General features: G+C 40.6%; 1 protein-coding gene across 1 annotated transcript; it reads left to right on the forward strand.

Annotated features, from left to right (window-relative positions):
• The first annotated feature begins 2,416 nt into the window (after positions 1-2,416).
• On the forward strand, positions 2,417-15,076 carry LOC143942289 (olfactory receptor 12D2-like). Its single transcript, XM_077463524.1, has 2 exons — positions 2,417-2,503; positions 14,039-15,076. Exons 1-2 carry the CDS (start codon positions 2,501-2,503, stop codon positions 15,008-15,010), a joined length of 975 nt encoding a protein of 324 aa, XP_077319650.1. The 5' UTR covers positions 2,417-2,500; the 3' UTR covers positions 15,011-15,076.
• Positions 15,077-21,201: the final 6,125 nt, after the last annotated feature.

The following is a 21,201-nucleotide window of genomic DNA, read 5'->3' on the forward strand; positions in this document are numbered from 1 at the left end:
TTCTTCCCGTCCTCGAATCAACAAACAGACATTGTACGCCAGGCGGACTGGGGGGGGGGTCTTTCGGTCCCTAATCTTCAGGCGTATTATATGGCGGCAAACATTGCCCCAATTACCCGCCTTCACGATAATTATCAAATGCCACTACGGGCCACTATCGATCTGGTCGACTCACACCCTATACCCGTCTCGTCCGTACCATGGCTCCCCCCCTGAAGTGACCAAAGGGACTTGGGTCATGTATGGTCCATTTGCTATGCCTCTGGGACTCGACAAAATATTCAGCAGGTCTCATATCCCCTCATTTGCCTCTACTGCGCCTTGCCCACTGCCCAATATTCCCCCCTAGTAGCGAAAATCCTGGACAGTTTTCTTGGTGGGCGGATAGTGGATTTACAGATGTCCACTCTCTGCTTACCACTACAAAAATAGTCACATTTGACACGCTTCACTCCTCCCATGACATTCCCCTGCGGGAACATTATAGTTACCTACAAATAAAGCACTTTTCTCCAACAACTCCTTTGGGCTCAACCAACTCCGTACACTCTGACCCCCTTTGAAAGGACATGTAGGGCTACCCCTCACTCACAATATCCCTATTATACTCCTCTATCATTTCTATTAGCAAACCCCCCGTAAACAAATATCATCTCCAATGGGAGAAAGACTTCCATATAAGGTCTTTTATAGGTGGTATTATACGCCCGACAGGTTAGCGAGATTCATTCCCTCATATTCTCCTTACTGTTTTAGGGGCTGCCCAACATCGGGGTCCATGGCACATATCTGGTGGACATGCCCAAGGGTCTGAAGACTTTGGGTCAAGGTCTATGCACTGTTACAAAATATGTTTCATACCAATCTGAAAAGAGATCCATATGAAGCCCTACTATGCAAACCCATTCATGAGCTCCTTCGTCCAGAGCGCCAATTAGCCCACAACCTCTTTAATGCAACAAAATTGATCATTGCGTGCTCTTGGAAACCTCCTGTATTTAGTTTCGAGGCAGTTAAAAACCGTATGAATGACATCATGATCAACGAGAAATTAACGTCCCTGACTTCAGACACGCACAGTAAATTTCTTAGAATCTGGCGAACCCTGGATATCTTGTAATCAACCTTCCAGATTTAATAGTCAATTGTTGTCAATCTAAAGGCTCTATGTGCACCCCCTTCCCCTAGTGGGACGGACTCTCTCCCCCCTCTCTTCTCTATCTTCTTTGCTCTCCTTCTGCCTTTTGCTACCAATTCACTCTCTAGTTTTTTTGTCTTCTTGTGTACTCCTTCTTATGACCTTGGTTGTGAAGGAGCCAATTCAGTCTTGTTGGTTATGGAAGTTGGAAATAGCCAAGCCCGACAGATCGCATTATATTTTTATTCTTTCTTATATATAACTACCTTTTGTTCTATTCATAAGCATTTGCTCATTTTGGGCGTTTTTTTTTTTTCTGAGATGGAGGTACAACAATGTGCACTTTTTTATGCTGCACTTTTTGCTATCCACACTACAGACACGCATGTGAAATAATAAAGTTTGGTACAAGGTATAAATGGTATTAAGGAAATTTACCAATGATTGTGCCTTTCTCTGTTCAACTAGACTTTAAAGTTCTCCGGCATTGGCATTTATGTACACAGTACTATATATGTAACATTCCGCTGTTGGGACTTCTTCTTTGTTTGATATTTACTGTAACCAGCAATCACTTGGATACTCTTGTTATATTTTATTTTTCAATAAAACCTTTGTAAAAGAAATCAAATCTCATTATCTTTAGGCAATAACATGATGTGGGTGGATTTCTGACAGTCACATGCTATGTTACACACCTCCAGCCTGTGTATTAAATTAACAGGGGGGTGAAGCCTCCATCAATCAAGATGAAATAACCCACCCCATTGTGTTTACATGGGCTGCTCAGATATGATAGGGAGGAAATGCTCAGCATGGAAACTCACTGAAAACTAAGCATGTGCAGAGTTGCCACCATAACTGCAAAATCCCTAGCTGAATTGGGATCAGATGACTTAAACATGTCCTTGCACATGGTTTAAAGTGAACACAGCTTTACATTAGTGAACATTCTCTTTGCAATTAGATTTTTTTTTATTCTTATAGTAAACCATCCCCAATATTTTCAAATGATAATTAATGCCATATAGTTAAGTTTGGTTGTTACCTTTTTTTCCATTAAAACTTTATTATTTCAGGGTTGCGCAGATGATGTGTTAAGTTTTGAAGGTTAGTCACCATATAATTGTACTCTCTATACAATTCTATGGTGTCTGGAGAAATCTAAAGAAAAAATAATTGTCATTGAGATTTTTGATTCTCCAAGGTAAGTATTCCTGTGTGTTTTGCAGCAGGTATAAAATAAAGCTTCTTGTGAAATTATTATTATTATACATTCATTGCTTTATTTGGCCTGTACATACACATATGATCAATTAACATACATATTTCTTTTAACATTGATATTTTTTTTTTCTGAGAATGGTAAGTAATCCTCTTTTCTTAACACAGTGAGGCTGATTTACTAAAGGAGCAAATATTTTTCACCTAATAAATTGTAGCACTTTTCACTTCAACACCCAATCATGTGCATATGAAATAGATAAATAGGAACTTGCTTATCACTTGATTAAATAGTTGAAGTGAATATTCACTCTTGAGTAAAGATTATCAACTCCTTTAATAAATCAGTCTTACTATGTTTATTTACTAATGCAAACTGTTGTATACTTTGCTCTGACAATTATGCCTTTTTTTTTTGCCATTCCTGAGTACATAACACTTTGCATTATAGGTAGGACAGAGATTCCTACACTTGGCCTTTGTATACTATTTTTCAATATTATTCACTACATTGTACGGTCACTAATTGGGGAATTCTATTAAACGTGTATGGTTAATGTTATAATACTATAATAGCCTATTTTAATTTGCTCCATTGATCACTTAAAAATGTACCTAAAAAAGATTACAGATTTGTCTAAGCAATACTTACACAAAAAACCAACAACTATATAAAAAGCACTTTTATTTTGGACCAATTTTAATAAAAAATAAATAAAGTTTAAAGTAAATCTTTATTCTTCAATGTATCTTGTTTAATATTATGATTTTTTTTACAATGCATTTAAAAACATAAAATAACGTTTTTTTTTTCAATTGTGTACTATTTAAGACTGACATTAAAAAAATAACTCACACAACTAATAAAAAACAAAAGAAACGTTTAAATAATAATGGTTAATACAAATAAATCAAAATCAGAATGAAAATAATTGCTTATAATAATAATAATAATAATAATAATAATAATAATAATAATAATAATAATAATATTTTTAATTCACTTGTCAGCATAACAGTTAAGCAACTAGCATTTCCAGAATTAGACCTGCGATGTAAACCTGTATATATTTTTTTCTCACAGCATGTTTATTTATAATGAAAATTGGATAGGACTTTAATATTTTTTAATGGGTGATCTTCTACAACATTGTTTTATTAAATGTAGAAATGTGTATATCAGCCATTGGATATAAGGCAGATTAGCAGCCAATTTAACTAGCTGCTTTACAATTGTTTCTATAACATATTACCCACATGGGGAGTGACGTTTTATTTATTTTTTCAGTCATTTTGCTGATAATAGGTTTGCATTGTATAAAGGAGCTGTAAAATACAACCATTTGGTAACACTGCAAATCAGGTACACAAATTACAAACTTTACATTGAAATATGATTTTTAAAACACTGCTACATACTGATAAGTATATTTACCTCAAGCTGATCTCATTTACATATACTCTATATCTAAGTAAATCTATAGAATCCCTTTAAAGGATAACTGGAATATTAGAAACCCTGCTAGCATAATATATTCTCCTTTACCATATACCTTTACACGTATGTCCCTGAAACCCAGTCTTCTGGCAGAAGTGCAGACCATGGTATCAGCACCAGGGCAGAAGATGTGTGGTAGTGCCATAATGGCATCCCCAAATGGTGTGGTTAAGTTATATGGTATTTTGAGTTAATGTAGATGGATGATTGGAATTGAAGATAATAACGTGGTCCCGTGTAAAAGACAAGGGAAAAGATATAGAAGAAGAAGATAGATTTAAAGAATATAAATTACGATGCTTTGTCAGGTATACAGGATAACATATATAGTTATAAAAGTAAAGCATGTGAATGTATTTGTATTTGTATAAATTGATTATAAAATGAATAAAAATTGCTAGTGTGCATGGAACCTAAAAGTATATATATATTTTTTGTTTTGTTTTTTTAGCAAAAAAGGTAAGATTATGCTCATAACAAAGTTAGCTAGGGCTGTAAATGTTGGTTGGAAATATGAATTGGAAACGGATATAAGAAATATTTAAAATGTTATTGATTTCAAACAAAAGTTGCCTTAAAAATGATAGGTAGCAATAATATCTAATATGAAACTTTCTAAAAAATGTTCAAAAATATATACCATATTACCAAAAGTATTTGGGAAACACATGAACTTTAATGGCATCCCAGTCTTAGCCCTTGTACACACGGTCGGAGATTCCGACAACCAAATCCGTTGGACTTTGTCCGACGGATTTTGTCCGAAACTGTTTGTCCAAAACACATGGTCGGACAAAGTTGTCGGAAAATCCGACGTGATGACGTTATTTAGTTACGATGGGACTACAATCACACTAGTAGCCAATAGCTTTGGTGTAGGAATTTGATCTGAGCATGCGTGACACTTTGTCGGATCGGAATTCTCTACACATGATTGGAGTATGTCCAATCGGAGCATTTTGTCGGAAAATATTTCCGAAAAGTTGGTCCGACGGTTATTCAGACGGAAACAGTCCAATGCAGACCACACACAGTCGGAATATCCGACAAAACGTTCCGATCGGACACATTCCGACGGAATCTCAGACCGTGTGTACAAGGGCTAAGTCTGTAGGGTTCAATATTGAGTTTGCCCACCCTTTGCAGCTATAACTGCTTCAACTCTTCTGGGAAGGCTGTCCACAAGGTTTAGGAATGTGTCTATGTGAAAGTTTGACCATTTTTACAGAAGCGCATTTGGGAAGTCAGGCACCGATGTTGGATGAGAAGGCCTGGCTCTCAGTCTCCACTCTAATTCATCCAAAAGATGTTCTATCGAGTTGAGTTTAGAACTCTGTGCAGGCCAGTCAAATTCCTCCACCCCAAACTCGCTCATCCATGTCTGCAATAATAATAATAATATGAGCACATGACAACTACTTACTTTTTTAAAGAACTCGCTTGATTCTTCTGTACTGATCGTGATCTCTCAGTTTCAGGTCTGGCCAGCGTTTTCTTAGTTGATCCATGGATCGTCGTACCCCAAAATTCTTCTGAAGACTCTTCACAGCTTTAGTCATGATCTTGGCCTTTCTGACATTTGGGTTTGGGTAAGGTCCATGCTTCCCATCCTAGTCGTTCCTCTTCAATATGTCCACCATCTCCAACATCTCTCCAAAAGACATATTTGAGGCCCTAAATCTTCTCCTCCAGGATCGGGACGTTTCAGGCTCCGGGCTTTCCTTGCCCTCCTCCTCGTTAGTGGAATTATTAGTGTGCACCTGCTGTGTCTCCACCATGTGCTCTCCCCACTGCACCGAAAGAGAAGGGGCCGGGGAATAGTTTAGAAAGAACGTCAGGGGCGGGCGGAGTTTCACGCATGCACACTGTATATAAAACGCAACAGGCGTGTGTCGTACATACAATCTGTGAGCAGAGTGAGGAGCTGACGCACCGATCGTTCACACAAAGGTACACTTTTAACTTGGTACATCACTAGCCTATGCTGCTTCTATATAGGCCTATGTTGGGACAAGATTAGGAGAGTTTAGCCTGACATTATTATTAGGGTTTGTCTTGTGTTGTGTCTTGCAGACAAGATGGATCCTGTCAAGGAATCACATTTTATGGGGCTATTCATTGATCTGCTCAGGGAGCTGCCCTGCCTGTGGCAGATGAACAACCCCTTTTATAAGGACCTAAGAAAGAGGAAGGCAGCGCTGGAGAAACTGCTTGGTTTGGTAAAGATCATGGTCCCCACACCAGACATGATGTGAAGGCCAAAGTTGGTGCCCTGAGGAGTACATATCTGAGGGAGCGCAAGAAGTTCCCTGAGATCAGGAGATCCAGATGACATTTATGTCCCCAGGATGGTGTACTACGAGAGGCTGCATTTTCTGGCAGACCAGGGGGAACCCATGCCACCACTCTACCGTCTTGCTTCAAGGCTTCCTCCCCCCCCAGCTGAGGCTTCCAATGTCCAACCTGGGCCTTCCAGGCAGCAACATGAGGAGGGGCCCAGCTTGAGACAGGTATAGCATTGTTGAACATATTTCGTGTTGTACATTTAATGATGTTAACTAGGTGTTATTATTGATTAGTAAGTTGTGATTTAACAAAGTGGTTTACATATCAATAGACAGTAGTGACCAACAATGATTGGGACAAGAATGAAAAATGCTGGGCTCAGAATGATAGTCTGTTCTATTTGTTAACATTCAATTTGCAACAGTCATGAGCACAAAATTGTGTGATTGATGACCAAAAAACTAAAACTTTGTCCCATTTTCATACACAGGAAGGAGGAGGCCGTGGCAAGTAGCAGCCGGGAGAAGGCTGTGACAAGTGGCAGCCTGGAGGTCGATCATCGCCCTCCTCCTCCTCCTCCTTCTGCCACAACTAAAGGAGCCGAGCCACAGCCTGGAAGGAAGCCTGAAGTGAAGTGCCTAAGGAAGACCAGAGAGTGATGGCCTGAGTTCAGTCTGGTCTGACAGAAGATGCAGCCTCTTGAACAACCACATTCTGGGGACATAGATAGCATCTGCTCTTCCTGATCTCTTGGACTTCTGGACCAGACTGTTCTCCCTGAGATATGTACTCCTCAGGCCACCAATTTTGCATTTTCAAATTATTTCATGTCTGCCCTGGGGGCCAAAGGCTTCGCCAAATTGACCAGTTTCTCCAGCGTTGCCTTCCTGTTTATTTGTTTGACACCTAAATAAAGATTTTTTTTTGGTTCAAGAAATACTTGCCTATGTGTTTAACTTCAAAAAGGACAGTTTATTTGTGAGTAGGCAGGTACATTTCAGAAATACAATGTCAAATTAATAACAAGGGGCACCAACACCAAACAACCTCCTCTAGATTAAAAAAGAAAACAATATAATAAAAAGATAATAATGGTGTTGTGGTAAGTTGAAACACAAAACACACCAAAAAAATTGCGAAGATGAGCAAACTGTCAAAAAAGGAGATCTTGATTAAAAAAAAACAACCCCAAAATTTAAAACCAAAAAAAAAAAATGATTGGGGAGATGTGACAAATTAAAATATTGTATTCATGAAATGAGTAAAAAGAATAAAGAAATACGTTTGGGAGAAGTGTATGTGAATATGAGCAGCAAAACAACTTAATTCTTGTAGCATTGTAAAGAAAAAGAGAATGCGCTGCATTAAAGAATTTTTAACATTGCAGCGTGACGAATGTGCTATATCGACTACGAGCGGTAGTTTTACCTGACCAAACGCTTCCATCTCAGAATTTAGTCTGAGCATGCGTGGCACCTTGTCCATCGGACTAGGCTACACACGATCGGAACTGACGCGCATCGGATCATGTTGTCGGAAAATTTTATAGCCAAGCTCTCAAACTTGGTCGGTCGGGTATTCCCACGGAAACAGTCGGATGGAGCCCACACACGGTCAGATTATCCGACAACACGGTCCGATCGGACATTTTCCGTCAGAATATCCGACCGTGTGTACAAAGGCTAAGACAGTCACGATGTATAAACAGTAAAGCAGCCCTCAAAATTTCCACTCGCCTGTTAAGTTATGTGCCCAGGCTGTGAAAAAGTCTCACACATGTGGTATCGCCATACTCAGGAGGAGTAGCAGAATGTGTTTTGGGGTGTAGTTGAATGTATGCATATGCTGTGTGTGAGAAATAACTTGTGAGAATTGTGGGAAAGAATTACAACTTCAAAAAACGTGTCATGCTTCTTACTAAATCCTTAGGACTGTGTACTTTCCCAAAAATGTGGAGAATTGTTGTACTGTCTTGACATGTTAGGGCCTCAAGAAATGAAATAGGTCATCAGCACATCATGTGCGATCAATTTTCAATGATTGCTACCATAGCTTGTGAACTCTATAACGTTCACACAGATAACAACAAATATACACTGATTTGGGTTATTTTTACCAAAGAAATGTAGCAGTATAATTTTTTGCCAAAATGTATGAGGAGAAATTACTTTACTTGCAAAATTTATAACAGAAACTAAGAAAAATGCATTTTTTTAAAATCCCTGTCTTTTTTCATTAGTAGCACCGAAAATAAAAACCCCAGTGGTGATTAAAGCAGGAGTTCCGCCGTTTTTTTTTTTTAAAGTCAGCAGCTACAAATACTGCAGCTGCTGACTTTTAAAATAGGGACACTTACCCGCCCAGCACGCCGCAATGTCGGCACCCGAAGCCGATCTCTCGATGGTCTCTCGGGTGCTGCCGCCGCCATCTTGGGTATAGGAATCAGGAAGTTGAGCCTTGCGGCTTCACTTCCCGGTTCCCTTCTGCGCATGCGCAAGTCACGCTGTGCAATAAGGATGGTCCCGCAGGAAGTGGTGTAAATATCCGCAGATTCTGCGGATATCTATGCCGGAAGTGGGTGCAAATACCTGTACTGTACAGGTATCTGCACCCCCTTCCCCCCTGAAAGGTGCCAATTGTGGCGCCGGAGGGTTCCAATGAGCGGAAGTTCCACTTTAGGGTGGAGCTCCGCTTTAACCACTTGCTGACTGCTACACGCTGATATACATCGGCATAATGGCAGCAGTGGGCAAATGGGAGTACCTGTACATTCCCTTTAATTGTCGGGGCTAGCAGGCGCACCTGCCACGTACAGTGTGACCATGCCCGTGGTAACCGATGTCGGGATCATGTCACGGAGCCGCAGAATGGGGAGATGCTAGTCATAGAGCGTGCTAGTCTGATAGATAGTGCTAGTCTTGTAAACAAGGCATTTCCCCGTTCTGCCTAGTGACATTACAGAGACCACTGCTCCCTGTCATTGGGAGCAGTGATCGCTGTCATGTCAGTGGTAGCCCCCACAGTTAGAATCACTCTCTAGGACACACTTAACCCCTTCATTGCCCCTACTGTTTAACCCCTTCCCTGCCAGTGTAATTTATACAGTAATCCGTGCATTTTTATAGCACTGATCACTGTATGAATGACAATGGTCCCAAAATAGTGTCAAAAGTGTCGGATGTGTCCGCCATAATGTCACATTCATGATAAAAATCGCAGATCGCCGCCATTACTAATAAAAAAATAATAATAATAAAAATACCATAAAACTATCTCCTATTTTGTAGACGCTATAACTTTTGCACAAACCAATCAATATATGCTTATTGTGATTTTTTTAACCAAAAATATGTAGAATAATACATATTCTTCAAATGAGGAAACATTTTGTTTTTTTATATATTCTATTATGTCGCTCTTTTTTTGTTTATAGTGCAAAAAATAACAACTGCAGAGGTGATAAATTACCACCAAAAGAAAGCTCTATTTGTAGGGGAAAAATGATGTCAATTTTGTTTGGGTGTAATGTTGCACAGCCACGCAATTGTCAATTAAAGCGATGCAGTGCTGAATTGCAAAAATTGCTCTGGTCAGGAAGGGGGTAACATTTTCCGGGCTGAAGCAGTTAATTATCACCAAAAGAAAGCTCTATGTGTGTGAAAACAATTATAGAAATTTAATTTGGGTGCAGTGTTGCATGACCACGCAATTCTCATTCAAAATGTGACTGCACTGAAAGCTGAACATTGGTCTGGGAAGGAAGAGGGTGAAAGTGCCCTGTATTGAGGTAGTAATTTAGCAATAAAATATTTACTTAACCACTTGCTTACTGGGCACTTAAACCCCCCTCCTGCCCAGACCAATTTTCAGCTTTCAGCGCCGATGCACTTTGAATGACAATTGCGTGGGCATACAACACTGTACCCAAATTAAATTTGTATCATTTTTTTCCCACAAATAGAGCTTTCTTTTGGTGGTATTTAATTACAGCTCAGAGTTTTATTTTTTGCTAAACAAACAAAAAAAGATGCAAAAAATAAAAATCATGTTTAATAGTTTGTTATAAAATTTTGCAAACAGGTCATTTTTCTCCTTCATTGAAGTGCGCTGATGAGGCGGCACTGATAGGCTGCACTGGTGGGCACTGATAGGCTGCATTGGTGGGCACTGATAGGCTGCACTGGTGGACACTGATAGGCTGCACTGGTGGGCACTGATAGGCATAGTTAAGGCGGCACTAATAGGCACAGATAAGGCGGCAAAAAAGGGCACAGATAAGGCGGCACTGATGGGCAAAGATGGGCACAGATAAGATGGCACGGATGGGTGGCACGGATGGGTGGCACTAAGGGGCACTGATAGGTACCACTGATAGATGGGACTGATGGGCACTGATAGGTGGCACTGATAGGTGGCTCTGATAGGTGGCACTGCTGGGCACTGATGGGCGGCACTGATGGGCACTGATGGGCACTGGTAGATGACACTGATGGGCACGGATATGTGGCACTAGGGTGCAGTACCTTTGTTGAGGCAGATTGTGGGCACTGCTGGGTGGCACTGCTGGGTGGCACTATGGGCACTGCTGGGTGGCACTGTGGGCACTGCTGGGTGGCACTATGGGCACTGCTGGGTGGCACTGACGGGGGGCACTTATTTTTTATTGAGGTGGCACTGGCAGGGGGAAGGTGGGCACTGGCAGGGCTGGCCGTGATCGGGACTGATGTCCCGATCAGGGCCGCTGGTGATCGGCTCTTTTTTTTTCTCCTCGCGCTATCAGCACGAGGAGGAATAATAGCCGATTAGCGGCTCCGTTGTATCACATGATCAACTGTCATTGGCTGACAGCTGATCACGTGATAAGGGGTCGGGATCGACCCCTTGCTCGGATCGGTAATCAGGCGAGTCTCATAGACTCGCCGATCACAGAGCACACCGCGCGCGCCTCTCAGGGGGCGCGCAGGCCGCTCGTGCACGGGACGACGTCAATAGACGTAGTCCCGGCAAAGGAGGTCATTCGGCTATAGAGCGGGTCTCAAGTGGTTAAAGGAACGTACCGGCCAATAATTTTTTTTTTTAAAAGTCAGCAGCTACAAACACTTTAGCTGCTGACTTTTAATAAGGACACTTACCTGTCCAGCAATCCCGCAATGTCAGCTGCCCCGAGGCTGATCCGTCCATCGGATCGGCTGCTGGCACCTCCATCTTAACGAAGGGAAACAGGTAGTGGAGCCTTGCAGCTTCACTGCCTGTTTCCTACTGTGCATTCGCGAGCTTCGCGGCACTTTGTGAATGGCCCCATTGTTTTCTGGGACACAAACCTGTCCCAGAAGGCAACGGGGCCGCTCACCAAAGATAAGGAAGCCACGTGGACTAGGAAGAAGCAGATTAGGAAGTCTGCCTAGCAACAGCAGTTTCAGGTAAATTAAAATTATTATTATTATTTTTTTGAAGATTAGTAATCCATTTATTTTTTTATTTTTTTGGGTGGCCCTCCACTTTAAAATTTTTAACAAAGCAGTAAGTATGTTTACAGTGCCTATTGTAGCCAATCATATTTTATCCTTATTTTATGTATCATAGTCAGATCAATGACATGCTTTACGTTAATATTGATAAAGTTGTTGTTAACATATCTTTTTGTAACTTAATTCTGCATAAAACAATTTAACAGTGTCATTTCATGAGATCATTTACAGGGGGTTTATGGGCAGAATTAAGGACAGGGAAGGGTGTGGATTGGGTGGGGCAATTGGTGGCGACTAACTATGCCTGGCTATAGCTCAGGACTTGACATTTTGAGCCCAGCAGTAAAGGTGTAATTGATATGTTTTTTACGTACTACATACTATTGTACTGCAGCACTTCATAAAAATGTCCTGTGTCAGAAATTGGACCACCGCTCAACACAAAGCTTAGCAGTCAGGATTTACAGTAGTCTGGCATGCCCCTTGCACAGTGTTCCAATGAAGAATGCTCAGCTCATGCTTTCTGAGCAGTGCTGTTGATTGGAGCAGTGGGCAGAGGCTCTATCAGACTAGTGCGCTCTGTGACTAGCAGCGTTCTGGATCCTCAACATACTGCCGAGCATAGGGAATTTTTTTAAAGGTTGCAACACACTGGTACATTAAAAAGATAAAACAGCGGATGCATATTTTATTGCTTATGCAGCTTGATTGCATTAAAACATTACCAGTTATATGCAAACGTTTGTCCAGAAAATGTGATTGTTAGTGCAAAGAAAAAAAAAAGTATCATGGACAACATTTAACTATGTAGTAATAAAAGTGACATTTTATTTTGGCTTTAACAGTGTAAAATATAATCTGAAGAAGATCAAATTACAGTATTTATCGGCGTATAACACGCATGGGTGTATAACATGCACATTCATTAAGCGGGTCATTTCAGGGAAAAAACTTGAGTACTGCTTGGACTTTGAAGAAGGGGACATACCTCAAAAGCTTGTCCTGAAAAATTGTATGTTAGGGCAAATAAAAAAAGTATTACGGACAGTACTCTATTTTCTCTGTCACAATTGCACTGATACAGCTACAATCACATCAAGTAGGAAAAAAATTTAATTTGAAATAAGGAAGTTTAAAGCAAAATAAGGGTCAGTGCCCATCTGCAGCCTCACCATTGCCATCAATGCAGCCTGATCAATGCCCATCTGCAGCCTCACAAGTGTCATCAATGCAGCCTCATCTGTCCACATCAATGCAGCCTCACCATTGCCATCAATGCAGGAGCCTCACCATTACCTTCAATGCAGCCTGATTGATGCCCATCTGCAGCCTAGAGGGGACAGGGAGGGGGTGGGATGAGCACCCACAGATTACGTACATTGAGAATCTCCTATGATAGACAGAACAGTGATCCAATGGCAGCCCAGTAGACGGCACTTCCTATTACAGAGGCTTTCCGCTGATGAAGTCCCGTTTAGGACGATACGTGTGCGGGAGGACCCTGGAATGTCACTGCAACCATCTTACTGCATTTTATCTTGTGGAACGTTTTTGTTCATGTTTTCAATCCAGCACTAGGCTTTAGTGCTCTGTACATGAGTACCTGTTCATTAGTAATAAATCCATTTTTTTATCCATACGGTCTGCACTATATATATCTTTTTGATTTTATGATACCTTACTTTGGGAATGCGAGTTACCATTGACGACAGCGCCATATTAACCAAGAAACCAAGTTCACCCACCTGAACCTTGGTGTGTGACCACTGGTAGTGGCGAAAGTTTGTTTGACCTATCTGTTCAGTCAGAGGTCTATACTTTAAGGTGAGTGGTTTGGCTATCTGGTGGTGGAATCACTGAGTTTGCTGACACCATAAGGATATCTGCATGTATCTCTAACAACACAGAGGAATACATCACTGTTGACCATTTCTATCAAAGTTTCCTTTAATAAGATTTCCATTATGCTTCTCAAGTTTTGAGAGACTTTATGTTCAATTAAATAGAGGGTATTTTAGCGCTGCACTACTTTGTTTATTATGTCTATCTGAGGTTTTTGTTATATTTGCCTTTAGTGTTCAGCAGCTGTGTTATTAAATTTTTATAAATAAGGCATTATTTTGCGCTAACTGACCTTACATTTGCTATTACAGAGGCCGCAAAGTAAATAGGAGATTCTCACTGTATGTAATCTGACGGCGCTCGTCCTGCCCGCCTCCCTGTCCATTCCGAGGCAGCTAAAATTGAAGTATTGGCTTATAACACACGCACGCTATTCGCACCCGATTTTCAGAGTGAAAAAGTTCATGTTAAATGTCAATAAATACAGTATGTGTTTCATACTTATTTGTACATTTTTACACTTCAGATCTCATTTTTACTAACTTTAAACTTTTTTTTTTATAACTAACATTTTATTTGCAGAAAGCAGTGGAAGAGCTGAATCGGACATTTGTCACAGAGTTCATACTTCTAGGCATTACCAACCTACCTCAACTGCAGATATTGCTTTTCTTTACTTTTCTTATGTTCTACCTACTTTGTTTTGTTGGGAACTTAAGTATTGTAGCATTAGTGATTATTGATCACGGCCTTCACACCCCCATGTATTTCTTTCTGGGCAATCTTTCCTTCTTGGACTTTTTTTACTCTACAACAACTGTCCCAAAGATGTTGTCAGGTTTACTTATGGAAGATAAAAGGATATCTTTTCAAGGCTGCATAGTCCAACTCCATGTATTTCATTTCTTGGGCAGCACTGAGGCCATGCTTCTTATGTCAATGTCTTACGACAGATACGTTGCTATTTGTAACCCATTACGGTACCATATCCTTATGGCGAAGGAAGCATGCATTCAGTTAGCTCTCACTTCCTGGCTCGTTGGTTTCTTATACTCTTTATCGCACACAATTCTGACTTCCAGATTGCCATTTTGCAGTGCCAACAAAGTCACTCACTTTTACTGTGATATCAAGCCTCTACTAAGACTGGCCTGCACAGACACCCATATCAATGAAAGTCTGGTGAATATAGTCACGGGTACCGTGGCAGTTGGTACTTTTATATTAATTGTTATATCATATTTCTTTATTGCAACTCATCTTAAGAATATCCAGTCTAATCAAGGCAGACATAAAGCCGTATCCACCTGCACGTCCCACTTTACTGTTGTCCTTTTGTACTATGGGACTGCGTTCAGCACATACTTGAGACCAACTACGAAAGATTCACTTGAGCAGGACAGGATGAGTGCAATTCTCTTTACAGTCATTACTCCAGCGTTAAATCCTCTGATTTATGGGCTACGAAATAAAGATGTGAAAAGGGCACTGAAGAAATTTTTATTTGACAATTATATGTTTAAAAAACCATTAGAACATAGTTTGCTATTATAAAAAAAATTGTAATCATATTTTGTGTATTTGTCATTTTCTGAGTATTAAAATATGTGACGGTTTGTTTTGTGGGAAAAAAAACATTAAAAACAGAATTATATTTTTTTGAAATAACTGGTTTCATATTTGGCAAAGAAGTGTGCCCAGCAGAATGTCCATTTAACTTACCCATGTGCGATAGCCTTTGTCCCATTATCTACTTTAACCTCCCTGGCGGTATGATTCAGTCTGGAATTAGGAGCTGAAAGCGGTACAATTATTTTGCATGGAAATCTGGCGTTTTATTTTGTAGTCCTGTAATTTTTAGGAATAACGCTCTTAAATCTCTTCAAACCAGAGTCTAGCAGACATCCTGGGTATCATAAAGTTTATAATATAATAAAGAATAATAAAAATTATTCAATAATGTAATCAAATCCTAAAACACTGAAAAAGGGACACTTTCTGGTTGCTATGGACAATCTCCAAATTCCAGGCAGAAAAAACAGTATTTATAATATAAAAGTGCATGCAGGGCACTGCACAGACCACTAGGGACAAAGGGGATGTGTAATTTTTAATACAGTACTGTAATCTGTAAGATTACAGTGCTGTGTGTGTTTTGTGTACTTTTACTTTTTTGAATTTTCCGCCATTCTCCGCTCCCGTGCGCCATAACGTCGCAGGGAACGGAGCTCGGCGGCATTTGGCACTGTGAATCGAGCGGAGGACGGCTCGATTACACAGCGCGGTGGACATCGCTGGATCCAGGGGACAAGGTAAGTAAGTCTCACTGTGTCCTCCCCTGCATCCAGTGAAGCGATCCCGAGTCTGGCTCGGGGTTACCTCTTCTATCAGTAAATTCCTAACCCGAGCCAGACTTGGGATTAAGGCTAGGGGGGTTAAGGAACACATTATCAGCTTGATCACAACCCATAGTTTGAAATGTCTCACTGTACAATATTAGGAGACTAATGCCGCGTACTCACAACCGGATTTTCCGGCAGACTAGGTCCCATGGTCTTCCCGACGGACTTTCGGCAGAGTTCCGACTGATTTTCCGAACGAACGGACTAAGTCCGTAACTGAACAATGAAGTTCCTTAACCAGTAGCCAATAGCTTCCCTTGCGTCATATTTGGTCCAATGGACCAGAATACAGACGAATGGTTTTCCCGATTTTAGTCCATTGGAATTGAGTCCGTCGGATAGATTTGAAACATATTCTATTTCTAGGTCCATCTGATTTTTTTTTTTTTAAATGATCGGACAAGCCCACACACGATCGGATTGTCCGACAGACTAATCCCTTCGGACCTAATCTGCTGGAAAGTCCAGTCTTGTGTATGTGGCATAACTGCCTCTACAGACTGCACAACAACACATTCCAGGGACAGTGTTCTAATAACATCTTTTGGAACAAACAACATTTTAGCAACCAAACCTGTTATTAAAAAAATTAAAAAAAACAACAGCATATAAGAACTTAATATTGTCATGTAATCATTATTGAAGCAATATTTTTTTTTATTAAAAGGTAATGTAAATACTTCAGTAGTGGAAGAGAATTACCAAAGCCTATAGATATGTCAAGAGTGAAAAGCTAATGGGGACCACTGGAGAAGCTGCATGGGATAAGAACCCTGGTTTAATTTGTAAGCTGCAACTGACATAAGGCATGCATTTAAAGCGGTGTTCCGTCCCAAAAAAAAGAAATTAAAAGCCAGCAGCTAAGGATATTGCAGCTGCTGGCTTTTAACAATAGGACACTTACCTGTCCTGGAGTCCAGCAATGTTGGCACCGCAGCTGATGTTTCCATCAGCTGTCGAGTGCAGCCACAGCTATTGCGTGTGAGGGTACCCAGCAGTGTAGCCTTACGTCTTCACACAGGAACCCTACTGCTCATGAGCGAGCCCCGCTCCTCTCTCCTACTGGCCTGGTGACAGGGAGAGGAGGAGGGAGCCCCTCAGTGAGGTCACGGGCTGCGGCCCAGACACCCATAAGTGAGAAATAAAAGGCATGTATCCTGTCCCCTCTCCCTCTCAAAAGGTGTCAATTGTTGCACCGGAGGGGGAGAGGAGACAAATGAGCAGAAGTTCCACTTTTGGGTGGAACTCCACTTTAAATATTACAAGCCAATTATCATCTTTTAGATAGCTGCTGTGCAATTTTAAGGATTGACATGCTGGGTATCTATTTATTCAGCACAGCCTCCTAATTTTCAAATTTTTCTGAAAATGTATATATATATATATATATATATATATATATATATATATATATATATATATATATATATATATATATATATATATATATATATATATATATATATATATATATATATATATATATATATATATATATATATATATATATATATATATATATATATATATATATATATAATATTTCAGAAAATGTATAATGTTTGGGGTTTTAACTAATCTTTAGGCCTAAAATGTTCATTTAAATATGTGTGAAAAAAAATAAAATAAAATGCAAACACAGATCTGAAAGTGAAAGGGTTAATCAACCAGTTTCAGCGACTTTACTGGTCACTGCAACTGGAGGGGTTACTGTTGGGAGAGACACTAATGGAAAACTAATAAACTTTGTCCAAGGGCTTGTCCATGACAAGCTGGAAATGCACTAGTGGAGGCAGGGTTAGTGCAAAGATTTATGACACCCCAGGCAAAACCTCATTTTGCTGCCCCCTGGCTCCACTCCTGAATCCATCCCCTTTTCCTGAGAATCAGTGTGACAGAAGCTGGTGCTAGAGGAAGCATGCGGCTGCAGTAGAGAGCACTGATCATAGATCCCCCTAGATGCGCACACTTTATCCCAGCAGCGCCCACTAGAGGTTATAATATTTATTACAGAGGTATTTATAATACAGCACTGAAAATGTACATAGCACGGAGACGGAGAGTAGGGAAACCAGCAATCGGGCGCCCTAGGCAGCAGAGCGCCCTAGGCCACCGTCTAGTTTGCCTAGTGGTATCACCGGCCCTGAGTGGAGGTGTAACCACTAGGCAGACTAGGCGGCGGCCTAGGGTGCTCTGCTGCCTATGGCACCCCGATTGCTGGTTTCCCTACTCTCCGTCTCCACGCTATGTACATTTTCGGTGCTGTATTATAAATACCTCTGAAGTCTAGTGAAGTCCTGCCCATGGTTAAGGAAAGCAGTCAGTATAGTATAGTCAGACACATAAAAACAATAGTGTGGCCTAATACTTTGTAAAACCTACCTTGGGAGATATGGGAGGATGTGCTAGAGAAGCATCTGGAGAAAGTATTATAGGTCTGGACATGTGCACTAACCAGCTCTTAAGGAATTGATTGGTTACTAGGGAATGACCTTTAACAACTTTTTTTCTGATTATCGACAAATTACGCTCTCATTGTACTGTATATTCAAAGGACAGTATACATATATTTCTCATACTCTTTTCACACCTTTGGATTCTACAGTACCCCCATTTTTTTTTGTTTACCCCCATTTTTGAACTATAATTATTTTTATAGTATATTTATTATTTTTATAGTAGAGTATTTTTTTACTGTCCATTTTTTTTATTCTACTTTTTTATTCTACCTTTTTACTCTGATTTCATATTTTTTTTCCATATTCACCATGTTACTCAACAGATGGGGTATAGTGTATTACATATTGATTCTTGGCATCAATATGCAGGGAGTTTTATTTTTATAATGAATTGAGGAAAGAGATTGTTATGAATAAATGTATGAATATTTTGTATAATGTGAAAACTAATAAACATTTACAGTGGTGTGAAAAAGTGTTTGCCCCCTTCCTCATTTCCTGTTCCTTTGCATGTTTGTCACACTTAAGTGTTTCGGAATATCAAACCAATTTAAACAATAGTCAAGGACAACACAAGTAAACACAAAATGCAATTTGTAAATGAAGGTGTTTATTATTAAAGGTGAAAAAAAATCCAAACCATCATGGCCCTGTGTGAAAAAGTGATTGCCCCCTAAACCTAATAACTGGTTGGGCCACCCTTAGCAGCAACAACTGCAACCAAGCGTTTGCGATAACGTGCAATGAGGCTTTTACAGCGTCCTGGAGGAATTTTGGCCCACTCATCTTTGCAGAATTGTCCTAATTCAGTTACATTAGAGGGTTTTCGAGCATGAACGGCCTTTTTAAGGTCATACCACAACATCTCAATAGGATTCAGGTCAGGACTTTGGCTAGGCCACTCCAAAGTCTTCATTTTGTTTTTCTTTAGCCATTCGGTGGTGGACTTGCTGGTGTGTTTAGGATCATTGTCCTGCTGCAGAACCCAAGTTCGTTTCAGCTTGAGTACACGAACAGATGGTCGGACATTCTCCTTCAGGATCTCTTGGTAGACAGCAGAATTCATAGTTCCTTTTATCACGGCAAGTCTTCCAGGTCCTGAAGCAGCAAAACAGCCCCAGACCATCACACTACCACCACCATATTTTACTGTTGGTATAATGTTCTTTTTATGAAATGCAGTGTTCCTTCTACGCCAGATATACTTGGACACACACCTTCCAAAGAGTTCCACTTTTGTCTCATCGGTCCACAGAATGTTGTCCCAAAAGTCTTGGGGATCATCAAGATGTGTTGTGGAGAAATTGAGACGAGCTTTGATGTTCTTTTTGCTCAGCAGTGGTTTTCTCCTTGGAACTCTGCCATGCAGGCCATTTTTGCCCAGTCTTTTCCTGATGGTGGAGGCATGAACGCTGACCTTAACTGAGGCAAGTGAGGCCTGCAGTTCCTTGGACGTTGTTGTGGGGTCTTTTGTGACCTCTTGGATGAGTCGTCGCTGCGCTCTTGGGGTAATTTTGGGCGGCCGGCCACTCCTGGGAAGGTTCACCACTGTTCCATGTCTTCGCCATTTGTGGATAATGGCTCTCACTGTGGTTCGCTGGATTCCCAAAGCTTTGGAAATGGCTTTATAACCCTTTCCAGACTGATAGATCTCAATTACTTTCTTTCTAAATTGTTCCTGAATTTCTTTGGGTCTCGGCATGATGTGTAGCTTTTAAGGATCTTCTGGTGGACCTTACTGTGTCAAGCAGCTCCTATTTAAGTGATGCCTTGATTGTGAACAGGTGTGGCAATAATCAGGCCTGGGTGTGGCTAGAGAAATTGAACTCAGGTGTGGACAACCACAGTTATAGTATGTTTTAACAAGGGGGCAATCACTTTTTCACACAGGGCCATGATGGTTTGGATTTTTTTTCACCTTTAATAATAAACACCTTCATTTACAAATTGCATTTTGTGTTTACTTGTGTTGTCCTTGACTATTGTTTAAATTGGTTTGATGTTCCGAAACACTTAAGTGTGAAAAACATGCAAAGGAACAGGAAATGAGGAAGGGGGCAAACACTTTTTCACACCACTGTATATCAAAAAAAGTGTAAGCCCTTGTACACACGGTCATAGATTCCAACGGAATGTGTCCTATCGGACCGTTTTGTCGGATATTCCGACTGTGTGTGGTCTGCATCGGACTGTTTTTGTCGGAATATCCGACGGACCAAGTTTTCCAACTTGCCGGTAAATGCTCCTATCGGACATACTCCGATCATGTGTAGCCTACTCTGACGGACAAAGTGCCACGCAGGCTCAGATCAAATTCCTAGACCAAAGCTATTGGCTACTAGCCTGAACGTAGTCCCGTCGTAACGAAATAACGTCATCACGTTATGTACAATCGGATTTTCCGACAATTTAGTCCGACCGTGTGTATGCAACATCACTTCCGGATCTCTTCCGGAATTAATCCGTCGGAATTACTCCGACGGATTTGGTTGTCGAAATCTCCGACCGTGTGTACAAGGGCTTAGAGGGACATATTAAAAATCAAACGTATGAAGAAGTTCACACCAGCTTATTCCTCATGCTGTTGCCTATAATGAGGAGAAAAGTGGAGATTTAACATGCTAAGGCCAATGTTACTGCCAAAGAAAAGCAGAAGAGGTGGGCATTTTGTTAGGTACACTTCAACCCCCTTAGTTGAGACACCCTGCTTATTTCACAGTCATCTAGTGGCTGAACCCCAGAACAACTGTGAAATATTTTACCTACCAAAGGATTTGTTTCTTTCCAGTCAGTCCTGTAATTTTCACAGCTCTGCCACACACACATTGGTGGTTATTTACTAAAGGCAAAACCACTTTGCACTTTGAGCGCACTTGAAAGTGCA

The sequence above is a fragment of the Lithobates pipiens genome, unplaced genomic scaffold (assembly GCF_037356315.1).
Source record: "Lithobates pipiens isolate NorthernLeopardFrog02 unplaced genomic scaffold, aLitPip1_a1.2 Scaffold_30, whole genome shotgun sequence".
Classification (NCBI taxonomy): domain Eukaryota; kingdom Metazoa; phylum Chordata; class Amphibia; order Anura; family Ranidae; genus Lithobates; species Lithobates pipiens.